The following is a 26,710-nucleotide window of genomic DNA, read 5'->3' on the forward strand; positions in this document are numbered from 1 at the left end:
CAATAGGACCATGTACATTCCTTACCAAGCAGGGATTAGAAGTTGCAGCCTCACCACAGAGAATACACAGATAAAATAAATACCTACTTCTCTGTAGTCCTGCACTTATTGCCTGTGATAGAGACAGGCAAATCCTGATCTTCACCTTCCAAGCCCCATTCTCCTTGTTTCCTGGGCAGCATTCTGACTGGACTCATTTTTTCAAACAAAATTCCATAAAGCACTATGAATTAGGTAGTAGGTATTAAGGTAGATAAAAAGCCCACTGAGACACCAACCCTAAGCAATCCTAATTATTGTTTCATTCTCACACCAAATACAATCTGCTTAGATAGTAACACTTCAGCAAAAGAAACTATGCAAATAGAATCACCCCCACTTAGTTCTACTAAAATTATAATTTTTACAAAGCTGTTGTGGTGGGACCAATGCTGCATTATCCTTGCGGTATAGCTCAAAGTTCACACAAAGACTGATGGAATAAAAAAAGAAGGGTAACTGTTCTTTACCAGATGAGCATTAAACTAGATCTGAACCATATTCTTTTTTTTTAAAGATTTTGTTTATTTATTCATGAGAGACACAGAGAGAAAGAGAGGAACAGACACAGGCAGAGGGAGAAGCAGGCTACACGCAGGGAGCCCGACGCGGGACTCGATCCCAGGTCTCCAGGATCACACCCTGGGTTGAAGGCGGTGCCAAACCACTGAGCCACCTGGGCTGCCCATCTGAAGTGTATTCTGATTCTACTGATTACTACCTATGAAACACTGCCAGAATCAATTACTATTTCTCACTCTCAGAGCTTTTAGAAATGAGTAAATATTCTACTACAACCTCAAATCCCTAAAAGTAAGCAATAGAAATGAAGGGAAAATTACCAACTTGCACATAATATAATATGTTCACAAGATATAAAATAAAATGATAGAAATTGATTATTATATTCACCTCTCATGACATGGAAAATATATACCAGAATTATGTTTTTAGAGAGTAGATAAAATCAACCAACTCAAAATCATATTTCCTAATATTAAAATTTTTAAAATTAAATTTTCTATGCTCTTTAGTAACTGATATTACTCAAATGTAAGTATTTACAGTATGTAAGATCTCATTAATATGCTCTCAAATATAAATGCTTCCTTATCTATTTTTCCATCTAAAAGAAATGTCACGACTAGAAACAAAAACAAGAAAACAGGAGGCTTTCTAGCAGCCATGTCCACAATAGCCAAACTGTGGAAGGAGCCTCGGTGTCCATCGAAAGATGAATGGATAAAGAAGATGTGGTTTATGTATACAACGGAATATTACTCAGCCATTAGAAACGACAAATACCCACCATTTGCTTCAACGTGGATGGAACTGGAGGATATTATGCTGAGTGAAGTAAGTCAATCAGAGAAGGACAAACAGTGTATGTTCATTCATTTGGGGAATATGAATAATAGTGAAAGGGAATATAAGGGAAGGGAGAAGAAATGTGTGGGAAATATCAGAAAGGGAGACAGAACATAAAGACTCCTAACTCTGGGAAATGAACTAGGGGTGGTGGAAGGGGAGGAGGGCGGGGGGTGGGGGTGAATGGGTGACGGGCACTGAGGGGGACACTTGACAGGATGAGCACTGGGTGTTATTCTGTATGTTGGTAAATTGAACACCAATAAAAATTAATTTATTAGGGCAGCCCGGGTGGCTCAGCAGTTTAGGGCCTCCTTCGGCCCAGGGCCTGGTCCTGGAGACCTGGGATCGAGTCCCACATCAAGGCTTCCTGCATGGAGCCTGCTTCTCCCTCTGTCCATGTCTCTGCCTCTCTCTGTGTGTCTCTCATGAATAAATAAATAAAATCTTTAAAAAAAATTAATTTATTAAAAAAAAAAAAGAAAAGAAAACAGGAGGCACCACAGCTGTTTGTCGATACAAGAATGGAGAGTGTCTTTGAAGTATCAGAGACTCTGATGTTGGAGCCTGATGGGAAATGACAACCTCATGGCTCTGGCATCTGCTTTCAACAGATGCCCTCTACAAAGACAGGTGATTTCTTGATTCAGTATTCTCTAGAAGGGTATTATGCTGTCATTCCGGACAAGATAATGAAAAGTCCATGTACAACTCTGAAGCCTTTTTGCATGAATAAGATGTAAGGGTGAGAGAATTTCTGAGCTATGCCATGGTGAGTTAAAATATTAATCATAAAAAAATAAAAAATAAAAAAATAAAAATAAAATAAAATAAAATATTAATCATAAGTACAGTGGAGTGAAAAAAGGGTCAATAGATATTTGAAAAAAAATGAAGGAAAAATACTTCAAAGCCAACTATTATGAGAAACAATAACAAGCAGACTTCACTGGCCTACAGCAACCAATACTGGAAAGCTCTTTTTGAGCGCAGGCACTTTGAGAAGCAAGGGTGCAAACAAAAACAGATACTGAAAGGAGAAAGAAACCACAGCTGCTAACCAGAGGGCAGATTACATGCATGCTCAGTGAGAAAGGGACTGTGAGTCATAACAACTATAAGCCATGTGGAAGGATAGGACTTTATTTAAAAAAAAAAAAAGGATGGGATCCCTGGGTGGCACAGCGGTTTGGCGCCTGCCTTTGGCCCAGGGCACGATCCTGGAGACCCGGGATCGAATCCCACATCGGGCTCCCAGTGCATGGAGCCTGCTTCTCCCTCTGCCTATGTCTCTGCCTCTCTCTCTCTCTCTCTCTCTCTCTCTCTCTCTCTCTCTGTGACTATCATAAATAAATAAAAATTTTAAAAAAAGAGGAAGGAGTGGCTTTATGCAGTTATCTGTAGGAAATTCTGCAAAGTATTTTAGTTTCACCAAGAAATAATGACTAATTAACCGTGCAATGACATTCAAACATTGAAGTAATGACACTATCCTTCTACTCGTATAAGACTTATTATACTGTAAATTTGGCATTATGAATCCATGCAGTATTATTTATTACATGGTTCTTGGAAAACTTTTATTTTCAAAAGGCAAATGTGATAGCCTCATCACATAACTTCTACTAAAATAAATTCCAGATGGAGGAAAACGATAAAAATGAAACATAAAAAAGCTAGAAAAACATTTTAGTGAATAGCCACTTAATATTAGAATGGGGAAGGACTTTCAAAGCAGTCAATAAAGAAATAATTCACCAATGAAAAGATTTCTAGATTTAGCAACATAAAAAGAAAGGAAAACTATAGTCTGTCAAAAAGCAAAAGTGGTATCAATAGCTCATAGGTAAAACCTGGGCCAAGGACATAAACAGATTCAAAAATGAAAATTATCAATGATCAATATGCACATGAAAATACGTTCTACCTCACTGTCTATCAGAAGACATGCAAAGAATAAGATGCCACAACTTGCTCATTAAACCCAAAGGTTTTTAAAGATATTGTTCAGTGTTGGCAAGACACTTCTATATACACTGATGGGATTTCAAAATGAGGTAATCTGTCTAGAAAGCAATTTGACAATAGGAATCAAGCTCCTGAAAAATGTTCATACCCACTGATTCAAGAAATCAATCTCTAGCAATTTTTGAAACCAAATAAAGATACAGAAGAAATTATGTGCATTTCAGGATTGTTTAAAACAGTATAAAATTAGAAACAATTTAAATGTCCAACAACAGATAAAGGCTAAATATGGTATATCTTTAAAATGGAGTATCTTGCAGCCTTTAAAAATGTTATTATAGATTTGAATCCTTAATATGAAAATCAGAATGCTCACAGGATAATAACTACAACTTTTTTTTAAGGAGGCTACACACCCAACACAGAGTCCAACACAGGGCTTGACCTCACAACCCTGAGGTCAAGACCTGAGGTGAAATCAAGAATCAGACACTCACGAGGTGGGAGGGGCAAGATGGCGGAAGAGCAGGGTCCCCAAATCACCTGTCCCCACCAAATTACCTAGATAACCTTCAAACCATCCTGAAAATCTACGAATTCGGCCTGAGATGTAAAGAGAGACCAGCTGGAACGCTACAGTGAGAAGAGTCCGCGCTTCTATCAAGGTAGGAAGACGGGGAAAAAGAAATAAAGAAACAAAAGGCCTCCGAGGGGGAGGGGCCCCGCGAGGAGCCGGGCTGAGGCCGGGGCGAGTGTCCCCAGGACAGGAGAGCCCCGTCCCGGAGGAGCAGGAGCTGCACCAACCTTCCCGGACGGGCGGAAAGGGGCCCGCAGGGAGTTGGAGCAGGACCCAGGAGGGCGGGGATGCCCTCGGGCTCCCGGGGACACTAACAGACACCTGCGAGCGCAGGAGAGTGCTCCGAGCTCCCTAAGGGCTGCAGCGCCCACGGCGGGGCCGGAGCAGCTCGGAGGGGCTCGGGAGCGGCTCCAGGGAGGGGGCTGCGGGGCGGGAGCGCGAATCCCACAGCGCAGGCCCCGGAGCACAGGGCGCCGGGACACAGCCCAGGATCCGGCCTCCCCCTGGGACAGGCAGAGGCCGGGAGGGCCCAGGACAGCAAGGACGCTCCTGCCCCGAGCCGAGAAGATCAGCGGCCCCGCCCCGGAGCCTCCAGGCCCTGTAGACGGAGAACCGAGAGCCCCGAGCCCCGTAGTTCCTGCGGAGGCTAAATCCAGGCTTCCAGAGTTGCCATAGCAACTGCGGCTGATCCTCCTGGGACCCCACGGGGTAAACAACCCCCGCTGAGCCCTGCAGCAGGCAGGGGCAGAGCAGCTCCCCCAAGTGCTAACACCTGAAAATCAGCACAGGAGGCCCCTCCCCCAGAAGACCAGCTAGACGGACCAGTGATACTCCCCCGTGTTCCAATACAACTTGTTTTTGGCCACTCTGCACTGAGCAAAATGACTAGAAGGAAAACCTCACCTCAAAAGAAAGAATCAGAAACAGCCCTCTCTCCCACAGAGTTACAAAATCTGGATTACACTTCAATGTCAGAAAGCCAATTCAGAAGCACTATTCTACAGCTACTGGTGGCTCTAGAAAAAAGCATTAAGGATTCACGAGACTTCATGACTGCAGAATTTAGATCCAATCAGGCAGAAATTAAAAATCAATTGAATGAGATGCAATCCAAACTAGAAGTCCTAACGACGAGGGTTAACGAGGTGGAAGAACGAGTGAGTGACATAGAAGACAAGTTGATGGCAAAGAGGGAAACTGAGGAAAAAAGAGACAATCAATTAAGGGACCATGAAAACAGATTAAGGCAAATAAATGACAGTCTAAGGAAGAAAAACCTACGTTTAATTGGGGTTCCCGAGGGCGCCGAAAGGGACAGAGGGCCAGAATATGTATTTGAACAAATCCTAGCTGAAAACTTTCCCAATCTGGGAAGGGAAACAGGCATTCAGATCCAGGAAATAGAGAGATCCCCCCCTAAAATCAATAAAAACCGTTCAACACCTCGACATTTAATAGTGAAGCTTGCAAATTCCAAAGATAAAGAGAAGATCCTTAAGCAGCAAGAGACAAGAAGTCCCTGACTTTCATGGGGAGGAATATTAGGGTAACAGCAGACCTCTCCACAGAGACGTGGCAGGCCAGAAAGGGCTGGCAGGATATATTCAGGGTCCTAAATGAGAAGAACATGCAACCAAGAATACTTTATCCAGCAAGGCTCTCATTCAAAATGGAAGGAGAGATAAAGAGCTTCCAAGACAGGCAGGAACTGAAAGAATATGTGACCTCCAAACCAGCTCTGCAAGAAATTTTAAGGGGGACTCTTAAAACTCCCCTTTAAGAAGAAGTTCAGTGGAACAATCCACAAAAACAAGGACTAAATAGATATCATGATGACACTAAACTCATATCTGTCAATAGTAACTCTGAATGTGAATGGGCTTAATGACCCCATCAAAAGGCGCAGGGTTTCAGACTGGATAAAAAAGCAGGACCCATCTATTTGCTATCTACAAGAGACTCATTTTAGACAGAAGGACACCTACAACCTGAAAATAAAAGGTTGGAGAACCATTTACCATTCAAATGGTTCTCAAAATATACCCTAAAAACTATAGAACACTTCTGAAAGAAATTGAGGAAGACACAAAGATGGAAAAATATTCCATGCTCATGGATTGGCAGAATTAATATTGTGAAAATGTCAATGTTACCCAGGGCAATTTACACGTATAATGCAATCCCTATCAAAATACCATGGACTTTCTTCAGAGACTTAGAACAAATTATTTTAAGATTTGTGTGGAATCAGAAAAGACCCCAAACAGCCAGGGAATTTTAAAAAAGAAAACCATATCTGGGGGCATCACAATGCCAGATTTCAGGTTGTACTACAAAGCTGTGTTCATCAAGACAGTGTGGTACTGGCACAAAAACAGACATATAGATCAATGGAACAGAACAGAGAACCCAGAAGTGGACCCTGAACTTTATGCTCAACTAATATACGATAAAGGAGGAAAGACTATCCATTGGAAGAAAGTCTCTTCAATAAATGGTGCTGGGAAAATTGGACATCCACATGCAGAAGAATGAAACTGGACCACTCTCTTGCACCATACACAAAGATAAACTCAAAATAGATGAAAGATCTAAATGTGAGACAAGATCCCATCAAAATCCCAGAGGAGAACTCAGGCAACACCCTTTTTGAACTTGGCCACAGTAACCGGAGAAGGACAAACAGTGTATGTTCTCATTCATTTGGGGAATATGAATAATAGTGAAAGGGAATATAAGGGAAGGGAGAAGAAATGTGTGAGAAATATCAGAAAGGGAGACAGAACATAAAGACTTCTAACTCTGGGAAATGAACTAGGGGTGGTGGAGGGGGAGGAGGGCGGGGGGTGGGGGTGAATGGGTGACGGGCACTGAGGGGTACACTTGACGGGATGAGCACTGGGTGTTATTCTGTATGTTGGTAAATTGAACACCAATAAAAATTAATTTATAAAAAAAAAAAGAACCAGACACTCAACCAACTGTCCCAAAATAATTAGAACATTTTTTTTATTTTTTTTAAAGATTTTATTTATTTATTCATGAGAGACACACAGAGAGAAGCAGAGACATAGGCAGAGGGAGAAGCAGGCTCCATGCAGGAAGCCCGATGTGGGACTCGATCCCAGAATCCAGGGATCATGCCCTGAGCCAAAGGCAGACGCTCAACTGATGAGCCACCCAGGCGTCCCAACTACAACATTTTAAATGTCAAACTATATACATGGTATGAACCAACTGTTTCTGTTTAAAATGTAAATTTTTAGAAAGTACACTTTATACATTCATCCATACACATATATGAAGGTGATGAGTCTGAGAGTATGAAGGAAATAAACCAAAATGTTAATATTTATTCAAGGTTGGTAGAATGAGGAATATTTTTGTATTTTCTTCTGTATGCTTTTATTTCCAAATTTTTTACAATAGCAGGCATTGCTTCTGTTATGAGAAAAACACAATACTATATACTATTTTAAAGGTATTATATTTTATTTCACAAGGTAAACTGAATTCTAACCATATACATTCCACTCATAAAAACGGTATGTGCAGACAATTTCTGGCTTGGTAAGTTGGTATTAAACATAATCATTTTCTGTTTCAAGGGGCACAACTTGGTCCTGCTACCACAGTCTGCTACTAAGCATCTATTAACATGCTGAGTCATGTTACATTGACACTCAACTTACATATCATAATTTTTTAAATGTAAATTACCAGGAAAGTCTGCAACTTTTAATGTCAAAGTCATACTTTTATGTAAATTATTCCCTTAAAGCAAATTATTCCCAAAAACTATAAAATCTGAATTGTTTTAAGTCTGATTAGTGAAGTCAGTAATGGACAAATATCATCTTCACCATCTCCAAGACATATGAACTGATACATAATTAATATGAAATTAATATGACATTGATGCTCCCTGCCTAGGTCAAGATCAACTAGCAACTGAAAATCAAGTGGATCTCTTTATACAGTATACTTTTTATTTGCCTTCATTAAGATACCTTAGTAGCTTCCTATTGCATGAGAAAAGAAAATCTGATGTAGTATGAGAAGAGTCTGCATCAAATTGACTGCCCAGCATAATTCTAGTAGACTGTGAACTCCAAAACAAAAGTAGTCCTTAAAAAGGCAGGGGGGAGGGCTGCCTGGCTGGCTCAGTCGGTAGAACATGCAACTCTCGACCTTGGGGTCTTGAGTTTGAGCCCCACATTGGGCACAGAGCTTACTCTAAAAAAGTAGTCTTTGAGGAGGGTTAAAAAAACCTGAGAGCAAGCTACCATACTAAATAAAATTAATGCTTCATCTTTGATAAATCCAGATCATGATGAATTCTACAGGCAGTACACTGTGCTCCTTAAAAAAACTGTTATTTAGAGAGCAAGGATCATCCTTATTTGAGCTGTTTAACAACAAAACACTAAATGTTACATGCTGAAATTAAAAGCAAGTTATAGTAAACTAATTACAAAGTAATGACAAATTCCACAAATCAGGCCAAAGAAAACTCCATCAATTTGTGTTAAGCAGCCCCTGTAGAGCAGCACACTCGCAGCTACCAGTAAGACCAAATGGATTCAGACAGTTCATTACTAACAGAGAAAGCATGATTAGTATGGTATCAGTTCCCTGTGTCTCCAATCCTACAGGACAGAATCAAACTGGAGGGAGGGACCAAATGAAGATGACATGCACCATGCATTGCTCTGTTTTTGAGGAGTCAAATCTAAATTGCAGCTTTGCAATTTTATACTCACAGCTACATTTGAATGTTCCATGTCTTCCCAAGATGAAAGAAGAAAGTAATAAACTGTCTTGCACCAGCCTCCCACAAGATAGGGAGGTAGGTAAGAAATAAACTCATGTCATCTATCTATTTTACCATGTATCAGGGAGGATCATAGAGTCTTCCCCCAAGATTTGGGTCAGATTGTGGTTAAGCCTGTCCTATGCATACTATGTGGAAATGTGCAAGATCACCAAGATACCATGGCAGAGCTATTCCACTAGTTTATAGTCAAATAGAACAAGAAGTCAGTGTATAAAAGAATATACCATGCCATGCTTCTTCCCATAATTTTAAGTTCAGAAATTTAACAAGCATTCACTATCAACCATTACAGAGAGGCACAACATTGAAGCAAATATTACAGGGAATTTTTTTATCTGCCCTCAAAGAGTTTAAATTCCTCTTGAGAGAAGCATTTTTTTTTTGTTTTTGTTTTTGTTTTTGTTTTATTGAGAGAAAGAGAGAGTGCTTATGGGTGGGAGCAGGAGAGAGAGAATATGAAGCAGCCTCCACACCTAGCTCAAAGCCCAACACGGGGCTCACTCTCGCGATTCTAAGACCATGGCCTGAGCTGAAATCAAGAGTCAAGGCTTAACTGACTGAGCCACCCTAGAGCCCTAGGGGAATCAATTTAAAGCCAAAAATACAATTGCACCTGGCTGTATACTCATTAAACAGTAATGTAAATAACTAACAATAGAATAGTTAAATAAAATATGGTTCATTTATATAATAGACTATTAGGCAATCCTAAAAAACCATGTTATAAAATATTTTTCTTCAATGGAACAGTGGCATAAGGAAGATACAGGAAGAACAATTTGGTGCGCCTGCCTTTGGCTCAGGGTGTGATCCCGGAATCTGGGATCGAGTCCCACATCAGGCTCTTCGTGTGGAGCCTGCTTTTTCCCTCTGCCTATGTCTCTGCCTCTCTCTCTCTCTCTCTCTCTCTCTCTCTCTCTGTCATGAATAGATAAATAAATAAAATCTTTTTAAAAAAAGGAATTACAATTTGGAAGAAGACTATATAACAGACTATAATGGGAAGACTTTTATGGCAACATTAAACAGATAAATGTTGAGAAAACTCAGCCATGAGGAGATGAGGCTTTTATACAAGAGAAGCAGTGAACATATAAAGAGTTGTTTATGAGGACCTTTAAGTTCTGATCTACTGAGGATGACAAACTTTGCAACTCAGAAGTAGATCTTAGATCTGCCTAAAGCAAATGGAAGACAGCAAACTAATACAAAAAGAGAAAACTAGACAAGAAATGCAAAAATACAATTTTATTTTTTTTTTTTTAATTTTTATTTATTTATGATAGTCACATAGAATGAGAGAGAGAGAGGCAGAGACACAGGCAGAGGGAGAAGCAGGCTCCATGCACCGGGAGCCCGACGTGGGATTCGATCCCGGGTCTCCAGGATCGCGCCCTGGGCCAAAGGCAGGCGCCAAACCGCTGCGCCACCCAGGGATCCCAAAAATACAATTTTAAACAATTTAGAGCTATACTACCAAGAAAACTGCTAAACCTAATCACAAAATGTACATTTATCTCCCAATTTTTCTTGGACTTCCAAATATAATTTGCAAAATAGAACTTGTTAAATGAACGTACTAATCCTCAAAACATTTTATAATTTAATATTTTCAATGCCAAAAATATTATTTAATGTTATAAACATGACTCAAAACTCAATTTTATTAGTTAACCTAAATATTTAAAAGCGGTCAACTATTCTGCAGAGCACCTGGCTGGCTCAGTCAGTAGAACATGAAACTCCTGATCTCAGAGTTGTGAGTCCAAGCCCTGTGTTGAACATGTAGCCTACAAAAAAATAAATAAATAAATAAATAAATAAATAAAAGCAGTTAACTACTCTAAAATAAAAACATATCCGATGGTACAATATAACAGTATACAAAAACCATAGCTAAAATAAATAAACTTTAGGACTCCTGGGTGGTTCAGTAGGCTACGCCCTGCTTTGGGCTCAGGTCATGATCCCAGGGTCCTAGGATCAAGCTCTGTATTAGCCTCTCTGCTCAGGAGGAAGCCTGCTCTCCCTAGCCTCTCTGCTAGTGCTCGTGCACTGTTTCTCACCCCATCAAATAAATAAATAAAATCTTTAAAAAATTAAAATAAAAAATAAACTTTTTTTAAGATTTTACTTATTTATTCATGAAAGAAACAGAGAGAGGCAGAGACACAGGCAGAGGGTGAAGCAGGCTCCATGCAGGAAGCCCGATGTGGGACTTGATTCTGGGTCTCCAGGATCAGGCCCTGGGCTGAAGGTGGTGCTAAACCACTGAGCCACCTGGGCTGCCCAAGTAAATAAACTTTAAAAAGGTGGGTGGGTGGATGCCTGGGTGGCTCAGTCAGTTAAGCAACTGCCTTTAACTCAGGTCATGATCCCAGGGTCCTGAGATGGAGAGTCCTGCATCTGATTCCCTGTTCAGTGGGGAGTCTGCTTCTCCCTCTCCCTCTGCCCCTCCCCCTGCTCATGCTCTCTTTCTCTCTCTCAAATAAGTAAAATCTTCTTTAAAAATGCTTTAAGGGGGGGATCCCTGGGTGGCTCAGCAGTTTAGCGCCTGCCATTGGCTCGGAGCATGATCCTGGAGTCTCGGGATCAAGTCCCACATCAGGCTCCCTCTGCCTGTGTCTCTGCTTCTCTCTCTCTCTCTCTCTCTCTCTCTCTCTCTCTCTCTCTCTGTGTGTGTGTGTGTGTGTGTGTCTCATGAAAAAATAAATAAAATCTTTTTTAAAAAATGCTTTAAGGGGCAGCCCAGGTGGCTCAGCAGATTAGCACTGCCTTCAGCCCAGGGTGTGATCCTGGAGACCCAGATCAAGTCCCACATCCAGCTCCCTGCATGGAGCCTGCTTCTCCCTCTGCCTGTGTCCCTGCCTCTCTCTCTCTCTCTCTCTCTCTCTCTCTCTCTCTCTCTCTCTGTGTGTGTGTGTGTGTGTCTCTCATGAATAAATAAATAAAATCTCAAAAAAAAAAATAAAAATAAAAATGCTTTAAGGATGCTTGGGTGACTCAGCAGTGGATCAGGTCGTGATTCCGGGATCCAGGGATCAAGTTCCACATGGAGGGATCCCTGGGTGGCGCAGCGGTTTGGCGCCTGCCTTTGGCCCAGGGCGCGATCCTGGAGACCTGGGATCGAATCCCACGTCGGGCTTCCGGTGCATGGAGCCTGCTTCTCCCTCTGCCTGTGTCTCTGCCTCTCTCTCTCTGTGACTATCATAAATAAATAAATAAATAAAAATTAAAAAAAAAATTAAAAAAAAAAAAAAGTTCCACATGGGGCTCCCCGCAGGAAGCCTGCTTCTCCTTCTGCCTGTGTCTCTGCCTCTTTCTCTCTCTCTCTGTGTCTCGAATGAATGAATGAATGAATGAATGAATGAATGAATAAATAAATAAATAAATAAATAAATAAATAAATAAATAAATAAATAAATATCTTTTAAAAAAATGCTTTAAGGGGCAGCCCAGGTAGCTCGGCAGATTAGCGACACCTTCAGCCCAGGGTGTGATCCTGGAGACCCAGATCAGCCCCACATCAGGCTCCCTGCATGGAGCCTGCTTCTCCCTCTGCCTGTGTCTCTGCCTCTCTCTCTCTGTGACTATCATAAATAAACAAAAAAAAAAAAAATTTAAAAAAAATAAAAAATAAAAAAAAATTAAAAAAAAAAAAAAGTTCCACATGGGGCTCCCCGCAGGAAGCCTGCTTCTCCTTCTGCCTGTGTCTCTGCCTCTTTCTCTCTCTCTCTGTGTCTCGAATGAATGAATGAATGAATGAATGAATGAATAAATAAATAAATATCTTTTAAAAAAATGCTTTAAGGGGCAGCCCAGGTAGCTCGGCAGATTAGCGACACCTTCAGCCCAGGGTGTGATCCTGGAGACCCAGATCAGCCCCACATCGGGCTCCCCGCAGGGAGCCTGATTCTCCCTCTGCCTATGTCTCTGCCTCTCTCTCTGTGTCTTTCATGAATAAGTAAATAAATCTCTTTTTAAAAAATGCTTTAGTGGGAAAAAAAAATGCTTTAGTGGATCCCTGGGTGGCTCAGCGGTTTAGCGCCTGCCTTTGGCCCAGGGTGTAATCATGGAATCCTGGGATCGAGTCCCACATCAGGCTCCCGGTGCATGGAGTCTGCTTCTCCCTCTGCCTGTGTCTCTACCTCTCTCTCTCTCTCTCTGGGTCTCTCATGAATAAATAAATAAAATATTTTTAAAAAGAAAGGCATCCATTCAAAAGAAAGAAGGATGACATGATCTTATACGCAAAAAATCCTAATGAATGGTTAAAAAACTATTAGAAGGAAGACACTAGTTCAGGCAAAGTTGCAAGATAAAAAGGCCGATATAAAAAAAATATCAACTACAATTCTACACACTAGTAATGAACATTCCTAAAATAAAATTCAGAAAATATTCCCATATTACTTAGCTATTTAAAAAAAAGTATCTTGCCATTTGAAATAATATGGATGAGGGTGGCTCAGCGGTTTGGCACCTGCCTTTGGCCCAGGGCATGGTTCTGGAGTCCCAGGATCGAGTCCCACGTCGGGCTCCCTGCATGGAGCCTGCTTCTCTCTCTGCCTGTGTCTCTACCTCTCTCTCTGTGTGTGTGTCTCTCATGAATAAATAAATAAAATCTTTTAAAAAAATGAAATAATATGGATGGGCCTAGAAGGTATTATGCTAAGTGAAATAAATCAGAAAAAAAATATCTTGTGATTTCACTTATATTTGGAATCTAAAAAACAAATGAACAAAGAAAACAAACAGATTCATAAATACAGAGAACAAACTGGTGGTTTGTGCAAGGAATGTGCAAAATAGGTGAAGAGGATTAAGAGGTACAAACTTCCAGTTATAAAATATGTAAGTCACAGGGATGTAAAGTATAGCATAGGGAATATAGTCAATAGTACTGTGATAACTTTGCTGACAGATGATAACTAGACATCATGGTAATCATTTTATAATGTATATGAATGTCAAATCAGTACACTATACAATTGAAACTAATATTGTACATCTACTATACTTTAAAAAAGAAAAATTCCACTTACAATACTATCAAAAATTAAAGTTTAGGAAAACTACAAAATGTTAAAAGAAATTAAAGCTATAAATAAATCAAAAGACATCCATAGGGATGCCTGGGTGGCTCAGCGGTTGAGCACCTGCCCCTGGCTCAGGGCGTGATCCACGGCCTCAGAATCGAGTCCCACATTGGGCTCCCTGCCTGGAGCCTGCTTCTCCCTCTGCCTACGTCTCTGCCTTTCTCTCTGTGTCTTTCATGAATAAAAAAATTAAAAATCTTAAAAAAAAACAAAAACAAAAGACATCCATAGTCATAGGTTGAACAACTTAATATTGTTAAAATGGTAAAACTTCCCCAAACTGATAAACAAATTCAACAAAATCCCTAGCAAAATCCCTAGCAATTTGCATCTTCTGAAGAAATTGACAGGCTGGAGGATCCCTGGGTGGCCCAGCGGTTTAGAGCCTGCCTTCGGCCCAGGGCATGATCCTGGAGTCCCGGGATCGAGTCCCACATTGGGCTCCCTGCATGGAGCCTGCTTCTCCCTCTGCCTGTGTCTCTGCCTCTCTCTGTGTCTCTCTTGAATAAATAAATAAAATCTTAAAAAAAAGAAAAAGAAAAGAAATTGACAGGCTGATCTTAAATTTCATACAAGAATGCAAGGGTATCAGAATAGCCAAAGCAATCTCGAAACAGACCAATGTTAAAAGAGTCACATCTCCTGGCTATAAAACTTTATACACAGCTTACTAACAGCTACAGAAATCAAGAGAATGGTACTAGCATAAGAATAGAAATATATATATGATAAAAATATAGATCAGTGAAATAGAACTGAAAGTCCAGAAATAAACATTTATGTTTATGGTCAACTGATTTTCGACAAGGGTCACAAGTGGATGAGGAAAGAAATGATATTTTCAAGAAATGGCACTGAGACAAGTGAATATCCACATGCAAAAGGATAAAGTGGGACCCTTATCTAAACTAAAAATGGACAATACACCTAAATGTAAAAGCTAAAACTGTAAAATTCAAACCCAAAACATAAAGGTAAATCTTCATAACCCTGGGTTAGGCAACAATTTCTTAGATAAGGCACAAAAACCACAAGCAACATAAGAGAAAATAGATAAAATGGGCTCTATGAAAATTTCAAAATTTTGTGTTTCAAAGTAGAGAACTCACAGAATAGAAAAGAAATGTTTGCAAACCATATATCTGGGGATCCCTGGGTGGCGCAGCGGTTTGGCGCCTGCCTTTGGCTCAGGGCGCGATCCTGGAGACCCGGGATCGAATCCCATATCGGGCTCCCGGTGCATGGAGCCTGCTTCTCCCTCTGCCTGTGTCTCTGCCTCTCTCTCTCTCTCTTTGTGACTATCATAAATAAAAATAAATTTAAAAAAATAAAATAAAAACCATATATCTGATAAGGGATTTACATACAGAATTTAAAAACTAAAAACTCTTCTCACTAATGAAAAGACAACCCAATTAGAAAATGGCCAAAGAGTCTGAACAGATATTTCAATTAGGAAGATACACACATGAAAAGATGCTTAACATCATTAGTTATTAGGGAAACGCAAATCAAAACCATAATGAGATTACACTTCACACACTAAGATGACTATAAACAAAAATACAGATAACAACAAGAGGTGTCCAGGATATGGAGAAATTGGAACCTTCATACATTGCTACTGAGAATGTAAGATAGTGCAACCACTTTGGAAACAATTTAACATTTCCTCAAATTGTTAAACACAGAACTAGCATGTGATTCAGCAATTCCACTCTTACAAATACACACAAGACAAATGAAAACATACATCTACACAAAAACTTATCCATCAATGTTCATAGTGATATTATTTAATAATAGCTAGAGTGGAAACCCAATTTTCCATCAACTGATGAATGGATAAACAAAACGTACAATATCATTCAGATATAAAAAGGAATGAAGTAATGATACATGCTACAACATAAATGAACTTTGAAAACATTATGGTAAAGGAAACCTGTCACAAAAGGCCAAATGAAATGTCCATAATAGGCAAATTGTATAGAGACAGAGTCAAGACAGGGGTGGGGGTGGGGAATAAAGGGGAATGGGGAGGGACTACTAATAAGTATGGGGTTTCGGAGGGGGGCGATGATGAAAATATTCCAAAATTACACTGGAGTGATATGTACAAAACTAACAACCAATAAACACTCTAAATGGGTGAATTTTTGGTATCTGAATTACAATCTCAATAAAATGTTAAAAAGAAAAGGAATAGGCAGGGATAGATCTGGAAAAAGATGATCTGGGTCTTAAAATATGAAACTGGACCCCAGACTATTATATAAAAATCAATTCCATATTGATTAGGAACTTAAAAACACCCCAAACAGACCTTTAAAATTCTTAGTAAAAAATGTAGGTGGGCAGCCTGGGTGGCTCAGCGGTTTAGCGCTGCCTTTGGCCCAAGGCGTGATCCTGGAGACCGGGGATCAAGTCCCATGTCAGGCTCCCTGCGTGGAGCCTGCTTCTTCCTCTGCCTGTTTCTGTGTCTCTCAGGAATAAATAAAATATTTTTTTTAAGTAGGTGAATGTATTTTGCATATTCTTAAACAAGACACAAAAAGCAGTAACTATAAAGCACTGACAAATCTGACTGTATTAAAATTTTGAACATTTGCTCATTGAAAGACTTCTTAAAAAGCAAAAAGAAGATAAATTAGGAGAAAATATTCACAGTATACAAAACTGACAAATGAGTACTGTAAGGAATACTTTTTTAACTCACAGAATTCTATAAGAAAAGGACAAACAACCAACAGAATTTGGCCAAAACAAATGAAAAGTTTCACAGTACACGAAAAAACACCTGGGTGGCTCAGCAGTTGAGCGTCTGCGTTTGGCTCAGGGCATAATCCCGGAATCCCGGGATCGAGTCCCACACATTGGGCTTCCTGCATGGAGTCTGCTTCTCCTTCTGCCCATGTCTCTGCTTGTGTGTGTGCGTGTGTGTGTGTGTGTGTGTCTTTCATGAATCAATAAATAAAATCTTGAAAAAAAAAAAAAGAAAAAACACCTATGGCCAGCAGACATATTGTACGTACAAAGTATTAAGGATCTACATATTGTAATTACCTTTTTTAAGAGAGGAAGAATTCTAGGCCGCACATTCTAGAGTCTCTTTGGGGCATAATCATTTAACAAAGTGATATTTGGATGAAATCCAAATTCACAAAAGTTCTAGAACTGGTTAGTCTCTGTAGGGTTCAAATAAAAGTTATGCTGCAATTATTTTATTTCTGTCTTTTGTCACCTTAAATCCCTAATATTATACATAAAATCATACTAAAAAAGATTAAAGTAATTAATTTAAAAGTAAAGTGACAACAATCTCTGTCACAAATCATAAAAGAGTACACAGAATTAGCAATGTCCACAAATAGGAAAAGACTTTCTACCCCATTTGGAATAAACAACTTTTCTTTAAAATTTTTTATATTGGTACGCCTGGGTGGCTCAGTGGTTGAGTGTCTGCCTTCATTCAGCTCAGGATGCGATCCTGGGATCCCAGGGTCTGGGATTGAGTCCCGCATCGGGCTTCCGGGGAGCTCGCTTCTCCCTCTGCCTATATCTCTCTCTGCCTCTCTCTGTCTCTGTGTCTCTAATGAACAAATAAATAAAATAAAATCTTTAAAAATAAAATAAAATAGAATTTTCCTATCAAATACATTAAAAAACAGCCATTGTTTAATTATCCATTACAGTACATTCACTGATATTCCATAAGTGGAATGCTATCAATTTATAATTGACTTGAAACAAGAGAAATGTAAAGATTAAAATTTCAAACTTGACCTTTAGCAGACTTGAGTGTACTAGCTTTAAGTGAGACTGAACATAAACTTAAATTTTTGTTATAAAACTTACTTGTACAGTTTCCTCTTATTACATTAAATAGCTCCCTGGAGTGGAAGGTGTCCCTTTCTATAAAAGGAAAGGAGACAAAACTTTCTGAAACTTTTCACAGTATTACAGTACTTCAAGAAGTACTCCCAAAACACCCAAAGTACACTGAGAAAGAGAAAAGGAAACCAAGATTTCCCCTTTAGGTCATGATGAAAAGCTCTATAGAATGAGGGTGGACATTACACATTTTTAGCATGCCTTAGAGTGGGGCTGCTGGGATGGGCTAGTAGAATGACATACCCCTCTGCAAAGTGTCACAGAGTGCTTTGGAAATTAAACAAATACCACCTTCCAGGGAATCAATAAGCTGCAAGTCTTCAATTATTTATATTTGTGAGAAATATTTTTATTTGTGAAAAGTGTTCCTAGCATCATTTCTTATTTTGTCAATGAGGAACTGGATCTTGTCCAACTTTATACTTTTGATGACAAATGCTTCAGAGTTTGAATTACAAATAATCTAAATCAAAATATTAAATTTTAGACTTTAAGCAAAGTGTCCCTATAAGCTCAATTCTAAAATATCCCAATCAACCACCTCTGGTTTTTTACCCATCATGTAGTATATATAATTTTTTTCATAAAAGATGATAAGCTCATATTTTCCAAAAGCTACTAATTCAGCTGCTAACCACACAGTCCTAATTCTGAACTGTAGCTTATTCTTAAAATTGATTCCTTAAAGCATTATGCTCTTTTGAGTACCTTTTTCTATGTTCATCACCTTTTCCCTGATGACACTGCTGCATTTTTTTTTAAGATTAAAATGTAAGACATTAATGTTTCCCAGATATCTACCTTCACTTTCACCTTAGTGTAAGGCAGGTTACTTTTCCCTTCCATGGCTAACAGCTCCCACCCTGTCCTCACTTCCCATGCCTTCAAGAAAGGTTCCCTCTCCTCTTCCTCTTGCATTTGAACACTGAGCTCTCCACTGGTTCCCTTCTCTCAGTCTCTTAGTATGTTTCTGAAAACACAGTAAAGCTTCGGTTAACAACCACTCTTAACACACAGTATCATTCTCAACTCTGTATTCAAACAATTTCTCCCCTGAAATTCTGCAACTGTCCCTCCTGCATAATCATAACTTGATCCTATACTGATCGTTTACCTCAAGATTCAGCAAATATCTAATTTTAAAGGAAGCTTTCTCAAACTAACTTAACCCCCAATAAAATTAAGCCTTATGCCATAGTTTCACATCACTTATTTGTACATTTTATAAATGTATACAATTTTGAATATATAATTCTTTTTATGAATTGTTTTAGTAATTTTTTAGATAATAAATAATTATTTATTTTTTTAGTAATCTCTACACTCAACATGGGGCTCAAACTCATGACCTCGAGATCGAGTCGCATGCTCTTGGGGTACCTGGGTAGCTCAGTCCATTAAGCATCAGGCTCCTGATTTAGGCTCAGGTCATGATCTCAGGGTCATGGGATCAAGCTGGGTTGGTGTTCACTTCACAGGGCCAATGAACGTGGGGCTTGTCTCAGGAGGTCGCTCAGATTTCTCCTACTCTAGTGATGTGCCAATCATCCAAGCCCCTGGGCTCTAACACTAACCCTAGATTGGGTTCTGACCCAACCCAGCCCCAAAACCATGCTCAAGTAAGGAGTCTGCTTGAGATTCTCTCTCTCCCTCTGCCCCTCCCCACTGCTCACTTTTGAGCACACAAAAAATATATAACATATGAAGCTAAATAAGCATTTATTAGTTTTCAGAATAAATAATATATTAGCATAGTGTATAGTTTAATAATAGCTTTATTATATAGACAGAATGAATTAGAATGGAAATAACACTGGAATAGTGAGTGCTAAGAGCTGGGAAACCTAGGCTCTGACCCACACTCTGTCATACGCTAGCCATTTAACTTTGGGCAAATCACTTAACCTCTCACAACAATGAGTAATTACTATGTACTGTGCCAAGCTCACAAGGGTTATTCTTAGGATACAATAGCATAATATACATGAAAGTGCTTAGAAATTTATAAAGAGCTATATAAATGGTAATATTTTAATGATGACCATACCCTCCAATTTAAGATAACATTCTATTTTAAAATGTGAACTTACAAAAAAAAAAAAAAAAAGAAGAAATTAAGGGGCAACTACTTATGCTGTAGAAGAATTCATCACTGAGTATAAAATAAATCACTGCAAGGTCCAGCAACTCAAATTCAATCTAGACCAATTATAATATGCATCAACTGTAAAAAATGTGCTTCACATTCAATTTTTTAGGAGACATTTATTAGACAAAGCAAGGTAGATATTTGAATCCGTTCACAAAATCACAATCACAAGTTCATTCCATTGTATGCACTAAGAGGGCCTTCACCTACACAACACAGAGTCTGCAAAGTATATGTGGCTCCATTTTACAATCTGATAAAATGCACCATGTCCCACAGTTGAAGGGGTGAACCAGCACATGTAGGAAATACTAAAGTTGACTTCAGGTTTACAGGAAAACATGTGATTAACCAGGACACGATCTGATGCATGTAAGAATTCCTAAATCTGTTTCACAGACCCATTGTTTATGGATATAAAGAGGTACAAAGACACAGAGGGAGCAGCTGCAAGTAGGCTGAGACTTATTTGTAGCAATGGTGACAAAGTCAAATGTGAAAAGTTTCAGGATTTGTTTGGGCATCTATTAAAATCATTTTCAAGCTCTCTTAAGGTCAACAAATTATCACAGTATCCAGAAAGACTAAAAAGCTCTAGGCAATTTCCCTTTGCCCTGCCAAGTCTACCTATAGACCATCTAAGACAAGACATTACAAGAGTCAGCTACTTTCCTGAAATGGATTATGAACTTTCTCATCCTTGTTTTGTTTTTTAAGATTTTATTTATTTGAGAGAGAAAGAGAGAGAGAGAGAAAATGAAGGACAGAGCATGAACAGAGAGGGCAGGGGAGGGTCGGGGGAGAAGAAGAAGAAGCAGATCCGTCCCTGCTTTTGTGTCTTTATATAGATGAGGATTTTAATCAAGAAAAATCTGGAAGGCAGATATATTCAAAAAGGTCATGAGCAAAAACCACCAATTGAAGATTCAAATAAATTAGCAAACGCTCCCTTTTCAATATTAATCTCCTCAAAAGGCTGCCATAATTAGTTAGCTTTGAGCTACAAAAGGAGAGTGAGCTGAAGAGGGGGAAAGAAATGAAGAGAGCAGGAGGACAAGGGCAGGTGAAGATCACATACCAAAAATGCAAAAAAAAAGGTAAAAAAATACACTTTGCCAACAGCTACCAACTATCCATCTTCCCTCAGAACAAGCCTACTAATGAAGAAAACAAGATTTTGCTGCTACATTTTTTTGGGGGGGGCACTATTTTCTTAATGTAGTTATCCAACAGTATTAAATGTAAACAAGGGTTACTCATGGTAACTGAGGAAACTATAGCTTCCTGGCAATTTTCTATTCTCTACAGACATAATATAATGAAAAAAAAAAAAAAGAGCTTCTGCTTCACCAAGTCTATTAAAAAGAATATTGAACTAGATCTTAAATACATAGTTCCTAGTTTTGGTTTTGACCCTCTTGACAAGTGACTTTAGTCCAGTCACTAAATTTTTTTTTAAGATTTTGTTTATTTGGGCAGCCCGGGTGGCTCAGTGGTTAACCGCGACTGCCTTTGGCCCAGGGCCTGATTCTGGAGACCGGGGATCAAGTCCCAGGTCGGGACCCCTGCATGGAGCCTGCTTCTCCCTCTGCCTGTGTCTCTGCCTCTCTCTGTGTGTGTCTCTCGTGAATTAATAAATAAATAAATAGTAATAAATAATAAATTATTCATGACAGACACAGAGTCTCGTGAATTAATAAATAAATAAAAATAATAAATAATAAATAAATTATTCATGATAGACACACAGAGAGAGAGAGAGGCAGAGACACAGGCAGAGGGAGAAGCAGGCTCCATGCAGGGGGCCCGACCTGGGACTTGATCCCGGGTCTCCAGAATCAGGCCCTGGGCCAAAGGCAGTCGCGGTTAACCACTGAGCCACCCGAGCATCCCCAGTCACTAAATTTTTATCAATGTTCGCATTCACCTAAACAGCACTTCTTGAGCACCAAAAAAATTGAGCGGTTTTAGAGTTTCTCAGCCCTGGCTGCACATTAGAATCACCTGGGAAGGCTTTAAAAAAAAAAAAAGTCTCCCCTGAGATTCAGGTTTAATTGGTCTGAGGTGGGGCCCAAGCATAGGTTTTTTAAAAACATTCCCTTGCAATTTTAATGTGCAGCCCAGGTGAAAAACCACAGGTCTATTCTGTTTCATGTATATGTGAAGAACAGCAAAATAATGCAAAAAGCCCTCCCTGCTTCCATTCAAATTTATCAACTTTCCCTTCTTAACCTCAGGTTTACCCCAGGTTCTAACCATCTCACACCTAGATTAACAGAATACCTTCCTATTTTCACTTCCACCAGTCTCTTCCGAATCCAATAAACCATTACATGCTTGCCTAACTAATCAGTTTGGTTCTGAAACATTATCCAACTGAGAGTCATGTTAAGTATAATACCAACAAACAGAACTGTTTTCATCACAGGATACTGTATGTACACAGATATGTATGTATGTGTGTGTGTACATATGTGTATGATCTCAAATATGCCCTATTTTTCTTCAGCACAAGTGTACCCACCTCTATTTATACATAATAAATACTAGTATCTTTACATACAAAAATATTGTCCCTGAATAGTTCATGACTGAATTTTGTCAAAAATGAATGGCAGGTGACGGGCTCTGAGGGGGGCACGTGACAGGATGAGCACTGCGTGTTATGCTATATGTTGGCAAATCGAACTCCAATAAAAAAATATACAAAAAAAAAAAAAAGAATGGCAAATGAGTCACTCACAAATCAGTCACTTAGGGAAGTCTGGGTGGCTTAGTGGTTGGGCACCTGCCTTCGGCTCAAGTCATGATCCCAGAGTCCCGGGATCGAAAGACCCACATTAGGGCTCCCTGTGAGGAGCCTGCTTCTCCCTCTGCCTATGTCTCTGCCTCTCTCTCTTTCTGTTTCTCGGAATAAATAAACAAAATATTTTAAAAAACAAATCTGTCATTTAAATTTTGAAGGGTTTTCACAAGGGACACATTAAACTGAGAAAAAAAAAGTAAAATGAGGTGGAATTATCTCAAAAATCCTGTTACCACAGATACTGATAAAGTTTATGACGAATGCTTATCAAGAACAAATATGGCTATGCTTTATGTTAAAGCTTGCCTCAGAAAACCAACTGAAGGCTTAAAAGCCAAAGGTTATAACCATATAAGATGATATTTATGTTTATGAAAAATATTATCAAGTATAATACAAGTAATATATAATGAAAAGACTGAACAAGTATATGACTTATCCCCTACCCTTAAGGAGCTCTCCAGCTTCTCAGGAACAGCATGACACAAACATAAAAAGAAAATAAAGCCAGCACTAGCAAGTAAGTGATCAAGATAGTACCATAAGAACTCAAAAACAGGGGATCCCTGGGTGGCGCAGCGGTTTGGCGCCTGCCTTTGGCCCAGGGCGCGATCCTGGAGACCCGGGATCGAATCCCACATCGGGCTCCCGGTGCATGGAGCCTGCTTCTCCCTCTGCCTGTGTCTTTGCCTCTCTCTCTCTCTCTGTGACTATCATAAATAAATAAAAAAATTAAAAAAAAAATTAAAAAAAAAAAAAAAAAGAACTCAAAAACAGGGCAGCCTGGGTGGCTCAGTGGTTTAGCGTTGCCTTTGGCCAGGGCATGATCCTGGAGACCTGGGATCAAGTCCCCATGTCAGGCTCCCTGCATGGAGCCTGCTTCTCCCTCTGCCTGTGTCTCTGCCTCTCTCTGTTTCTCATGAATAAATAAATAAAATCTTTAAAAAAAAAAAAAAGAGAACTGAAAAACAGGAGACTGCTATGGACTAAGGGAGTCAGACACAGCTTCCTGGAAAAGCTAGGGCTTGAACAAAATTAAATAGGTGGAGTAAAGAAAAAAAATCCCAAGCATGTGAGTGAGCTTCTATACAGATGAGGCAGAAATTCATTAAATATATTTGAGGGACAGGGAGTTGACCTAGTTGGAACAGAAGGTTCTATGTAGGAGTGTCTGGGGCAGTGAGGTTGCAATAATAAATTGGAGCTGGACAGTGAAAGCCCTGAATGCCAAGCCAGGATGCTTAAACTCTGTGCTACAGACAGATCCTTTACAGGTCATAAAGCACAACAAGCAAAACAATATATCCCATAATGATGCATCTGAAACCATTTTTCTTGAAGCCTCTGAAGAACATACCAAGTCCTATAATATTTTGCCAATATATTCATAAATATGTGAACATATTGTTTAGGAAATCTGTTCAGAGTGAAGGAGTAAATACTCAAACATGCTTTCCAAAATACAAAACCAGTGATCGATTACGCATTCATAGTTCTTAGGATAATTCCTAAGAGAATAATTGGATAGACGGCTTCAATTTTAGGTTTTCCTCCTCACCCCACTCTCCTCCAAACACATACCTAAATTTAATATCCAACTGAATACACTGAAATAGTGTCATTCTGAAAATAAGAGGCCTTTTATTACTTCTCATTATGGGTGAATTTACTTACTGTACTGTTTCAAAATTACTACACCTATCAAAATAATTTTGTCCATGTTTTCTTTCAGCAAAGCAAATAAAAAAGATAATAAATGCAAAGATCATGAAAAGCAAAAAATCATTTCATCAAACCAAAACATATTTAAAATAATCAGCACTGGTTTATAAGGCAGAGGGGAAAGGGAGTATGTTCATAACAAAAAAAATGCCATCCACAACAAAGAGTACCAGAGAATATATGAAGAACACTACAATAGCCAGTTTTTTAACCAAAATGATAAGCCATTAGCCCACAACTCCCTAAAGAATAGGGTTAATTCTGCTTCTCAGAAATGCCCTCAAATTTTTTGGCTATTTCTGGTATAAAAATTAAGAGTCTAACCTAACTCAAAACAAGGATCCTTTCCCCTGGCAACCAGACATGTTAGTGATTGATGAATTCATTTGCCACTACAGCAAATACTAATTTAACCACCACTACCTTCTCAACACCAGGAAAATGAAAATTTTCAGCCTCTAAAGGCATACGTGACAAGAAGGCAGGAATATTCTAGGATGATGAAAACACACACACAAAATAAGAACACATAAAAACCGTGGCAATGCTGCTGCTATACGATGAAAAAGGAATATGCCATTCTTAGAGCCACGTATGTCTTTAAAGAATATGTGTAGATTGTGATTTTAGGTATTGTCTTTTTTTTTTTTTTCCTCCCTCTCGGAAAGAGAACATCCAGGAGAGTTGGAAGAAGTGCGTTAAGGAAGGTGTCAATACCTCCCTCCCTATTCCTTACTGGGGAAACTCGCTTTAACAATAATGCTCTTTCAGCCTCACATCCCGCCAGGTTTCCATACATCCTTCGGTCGGCAACCCGCCACCCCACCCCCCACCCCGCTCCCACCCCGCTCCCACCACCACCACCACCACCACCACCATTCCCTTCCCTCCCCCTCACATTCACGAGAACAGGCTGCTCCGACTTTGTCGGTCTCGCCGCCCCCGCGAACCCGCCCAGACCAGCGGAGTCCAACAACGCAGCCACGCAGCCACCCACACCCCCCACCTCCTCCTTCGGAGCCCAGCTTCCCCTCCACCCCAACCCCGTCCTGTCACCTGCTTGGGTGGTGTCCGTCAGGTCGTAGCCGCTGCCGGGGAAGTCTCGGAGTTTCCTACCGCTGAGGCTCAGGATGCCAGAGTTGCCCGCCTCCTCCAGGGCCCGGTCCAGGCTCCTCACCGTGTGTTGAGGCTGCAGGCTCCCCGGGTTCCACTGCGGCCCGTTGGGGAACGGCTGACCGAAAAGAGTCGGTACCGGGATGGGCACCACCAGGGTCCCGCCGCCGCCGCCTCCCCCTCCGGCTCCGCCACCTCCCCCTCCGGCTGCGCTACCGCCACCGCTACTTCCACCTCCACCACAACCGCCGCCCCCACTGTTAACACCACCTCCCTGACTCGCCGCCATGTTCCTGGGAGAGAGAATAGCCCCCGACAATACTCTCAGCTTGTGCCGCGAGTGTAGGGGGTTCTTAGGACGCATGCGCAGACTGGGGGGCGGAGGGGGGCGAGGTAGATGGTGGGAAGGAACCGGGGACGGGCTGGGAGGAGGTGTTGGGTAGGGAAGAGACCGTGTTCAAACGTACAGAACGCTCGCTTTCAGAAATGTGTGGTCAGAGGAAGGATGCTAAATCTCGGTTCCGCTGCTTTGGGTACCAAAATCCTCCGAAGCGACGCCAGCTTGACTACAGGTCATTTAGCGGTAGGTCCCCAGATCCGTAAATTGCTTCACCTTTCTCCGCTCTGCAAAACAAAGACAAATATATTAGGTAGGGGTAAAAGGGGTTCGTTCCAGAATATATTGAAACGGCATTTAGAAGGACTACCAGGACTTTCAAAAGGACTACCACCTCATTGAAACGCTTAACGCCAATGCCTCAAGAATTGTTTACCAGGGTTGGCGCGGAGAGAAACAGTGGAGGGTCATCTGGGGAGGGAAACTGGTGCAGAATTGAGTTTTAAGCATATATGAATTTTGCCATAGTTTAGAGTTCCAAAATAGGAAAAGACTTTTTAAATGTTTTCAAGGAAGCCTTTCGTTTCAGTATGTGTGGGTCTCGGCCAAACTGCTGCCTTCCAAAACTTGGAAAAGTTATCTACATTCTGTTCTGTCACTCTTTGAAGTTGTGCCAAGATCTCCAAAGTATCTCAGGTTTCTTTTCATCATGTCAGTATGGCTGATGGAAAACTCTGATCATTAAACAACCTTAAAGTTTATTTTTGAAATATAGGTTTGCGTTTCAGGTGGAATTCTGCA

General features: G+C 40.1%; 1 protein-coding gene across 1 annotated transcript in view; it reads right to left on the reverse strand.

Moving 5' to 3' along the window:
- The window catches only part of LRCH2 (leucine rich repeats and calponin homology domain containing 2), a 109,686-nt gene extending 83,825 nt beyond the window's left edge, over nt 1-25,861 (reverse strand). Inside the window, exon 1 of the mRNA XM_055339052.1 lies at nt 25,516-25,861. Within this exon, the coding sequence (XP_055195027.1) occupies nt 25,516-25,861 (346 nt within the window). The remainder of the gene's footprint in view (nt 1-25,515) is intronic.
- Between the last annotated feature and the right edge of the window lie 849 nt (nt 25,862-26,710).

Source organism: Nyctereutes procyonoides, unplaced genomic scaffold, assembly GCF_905146905.1.
Source record: "Nyctereutes procyonoides isolate TBG_1078 unplaced genomic scaffold, NYPRO_anot_genome, whole genome shotgun sequence".
NCBI classification, from domain to species: domain Eukaryota; kingdom Metazoa; phylum Chordata; class Mammalia; order Carnivora; family Canidae; genus Nyctereutes; species Nyctereutes procyonoides.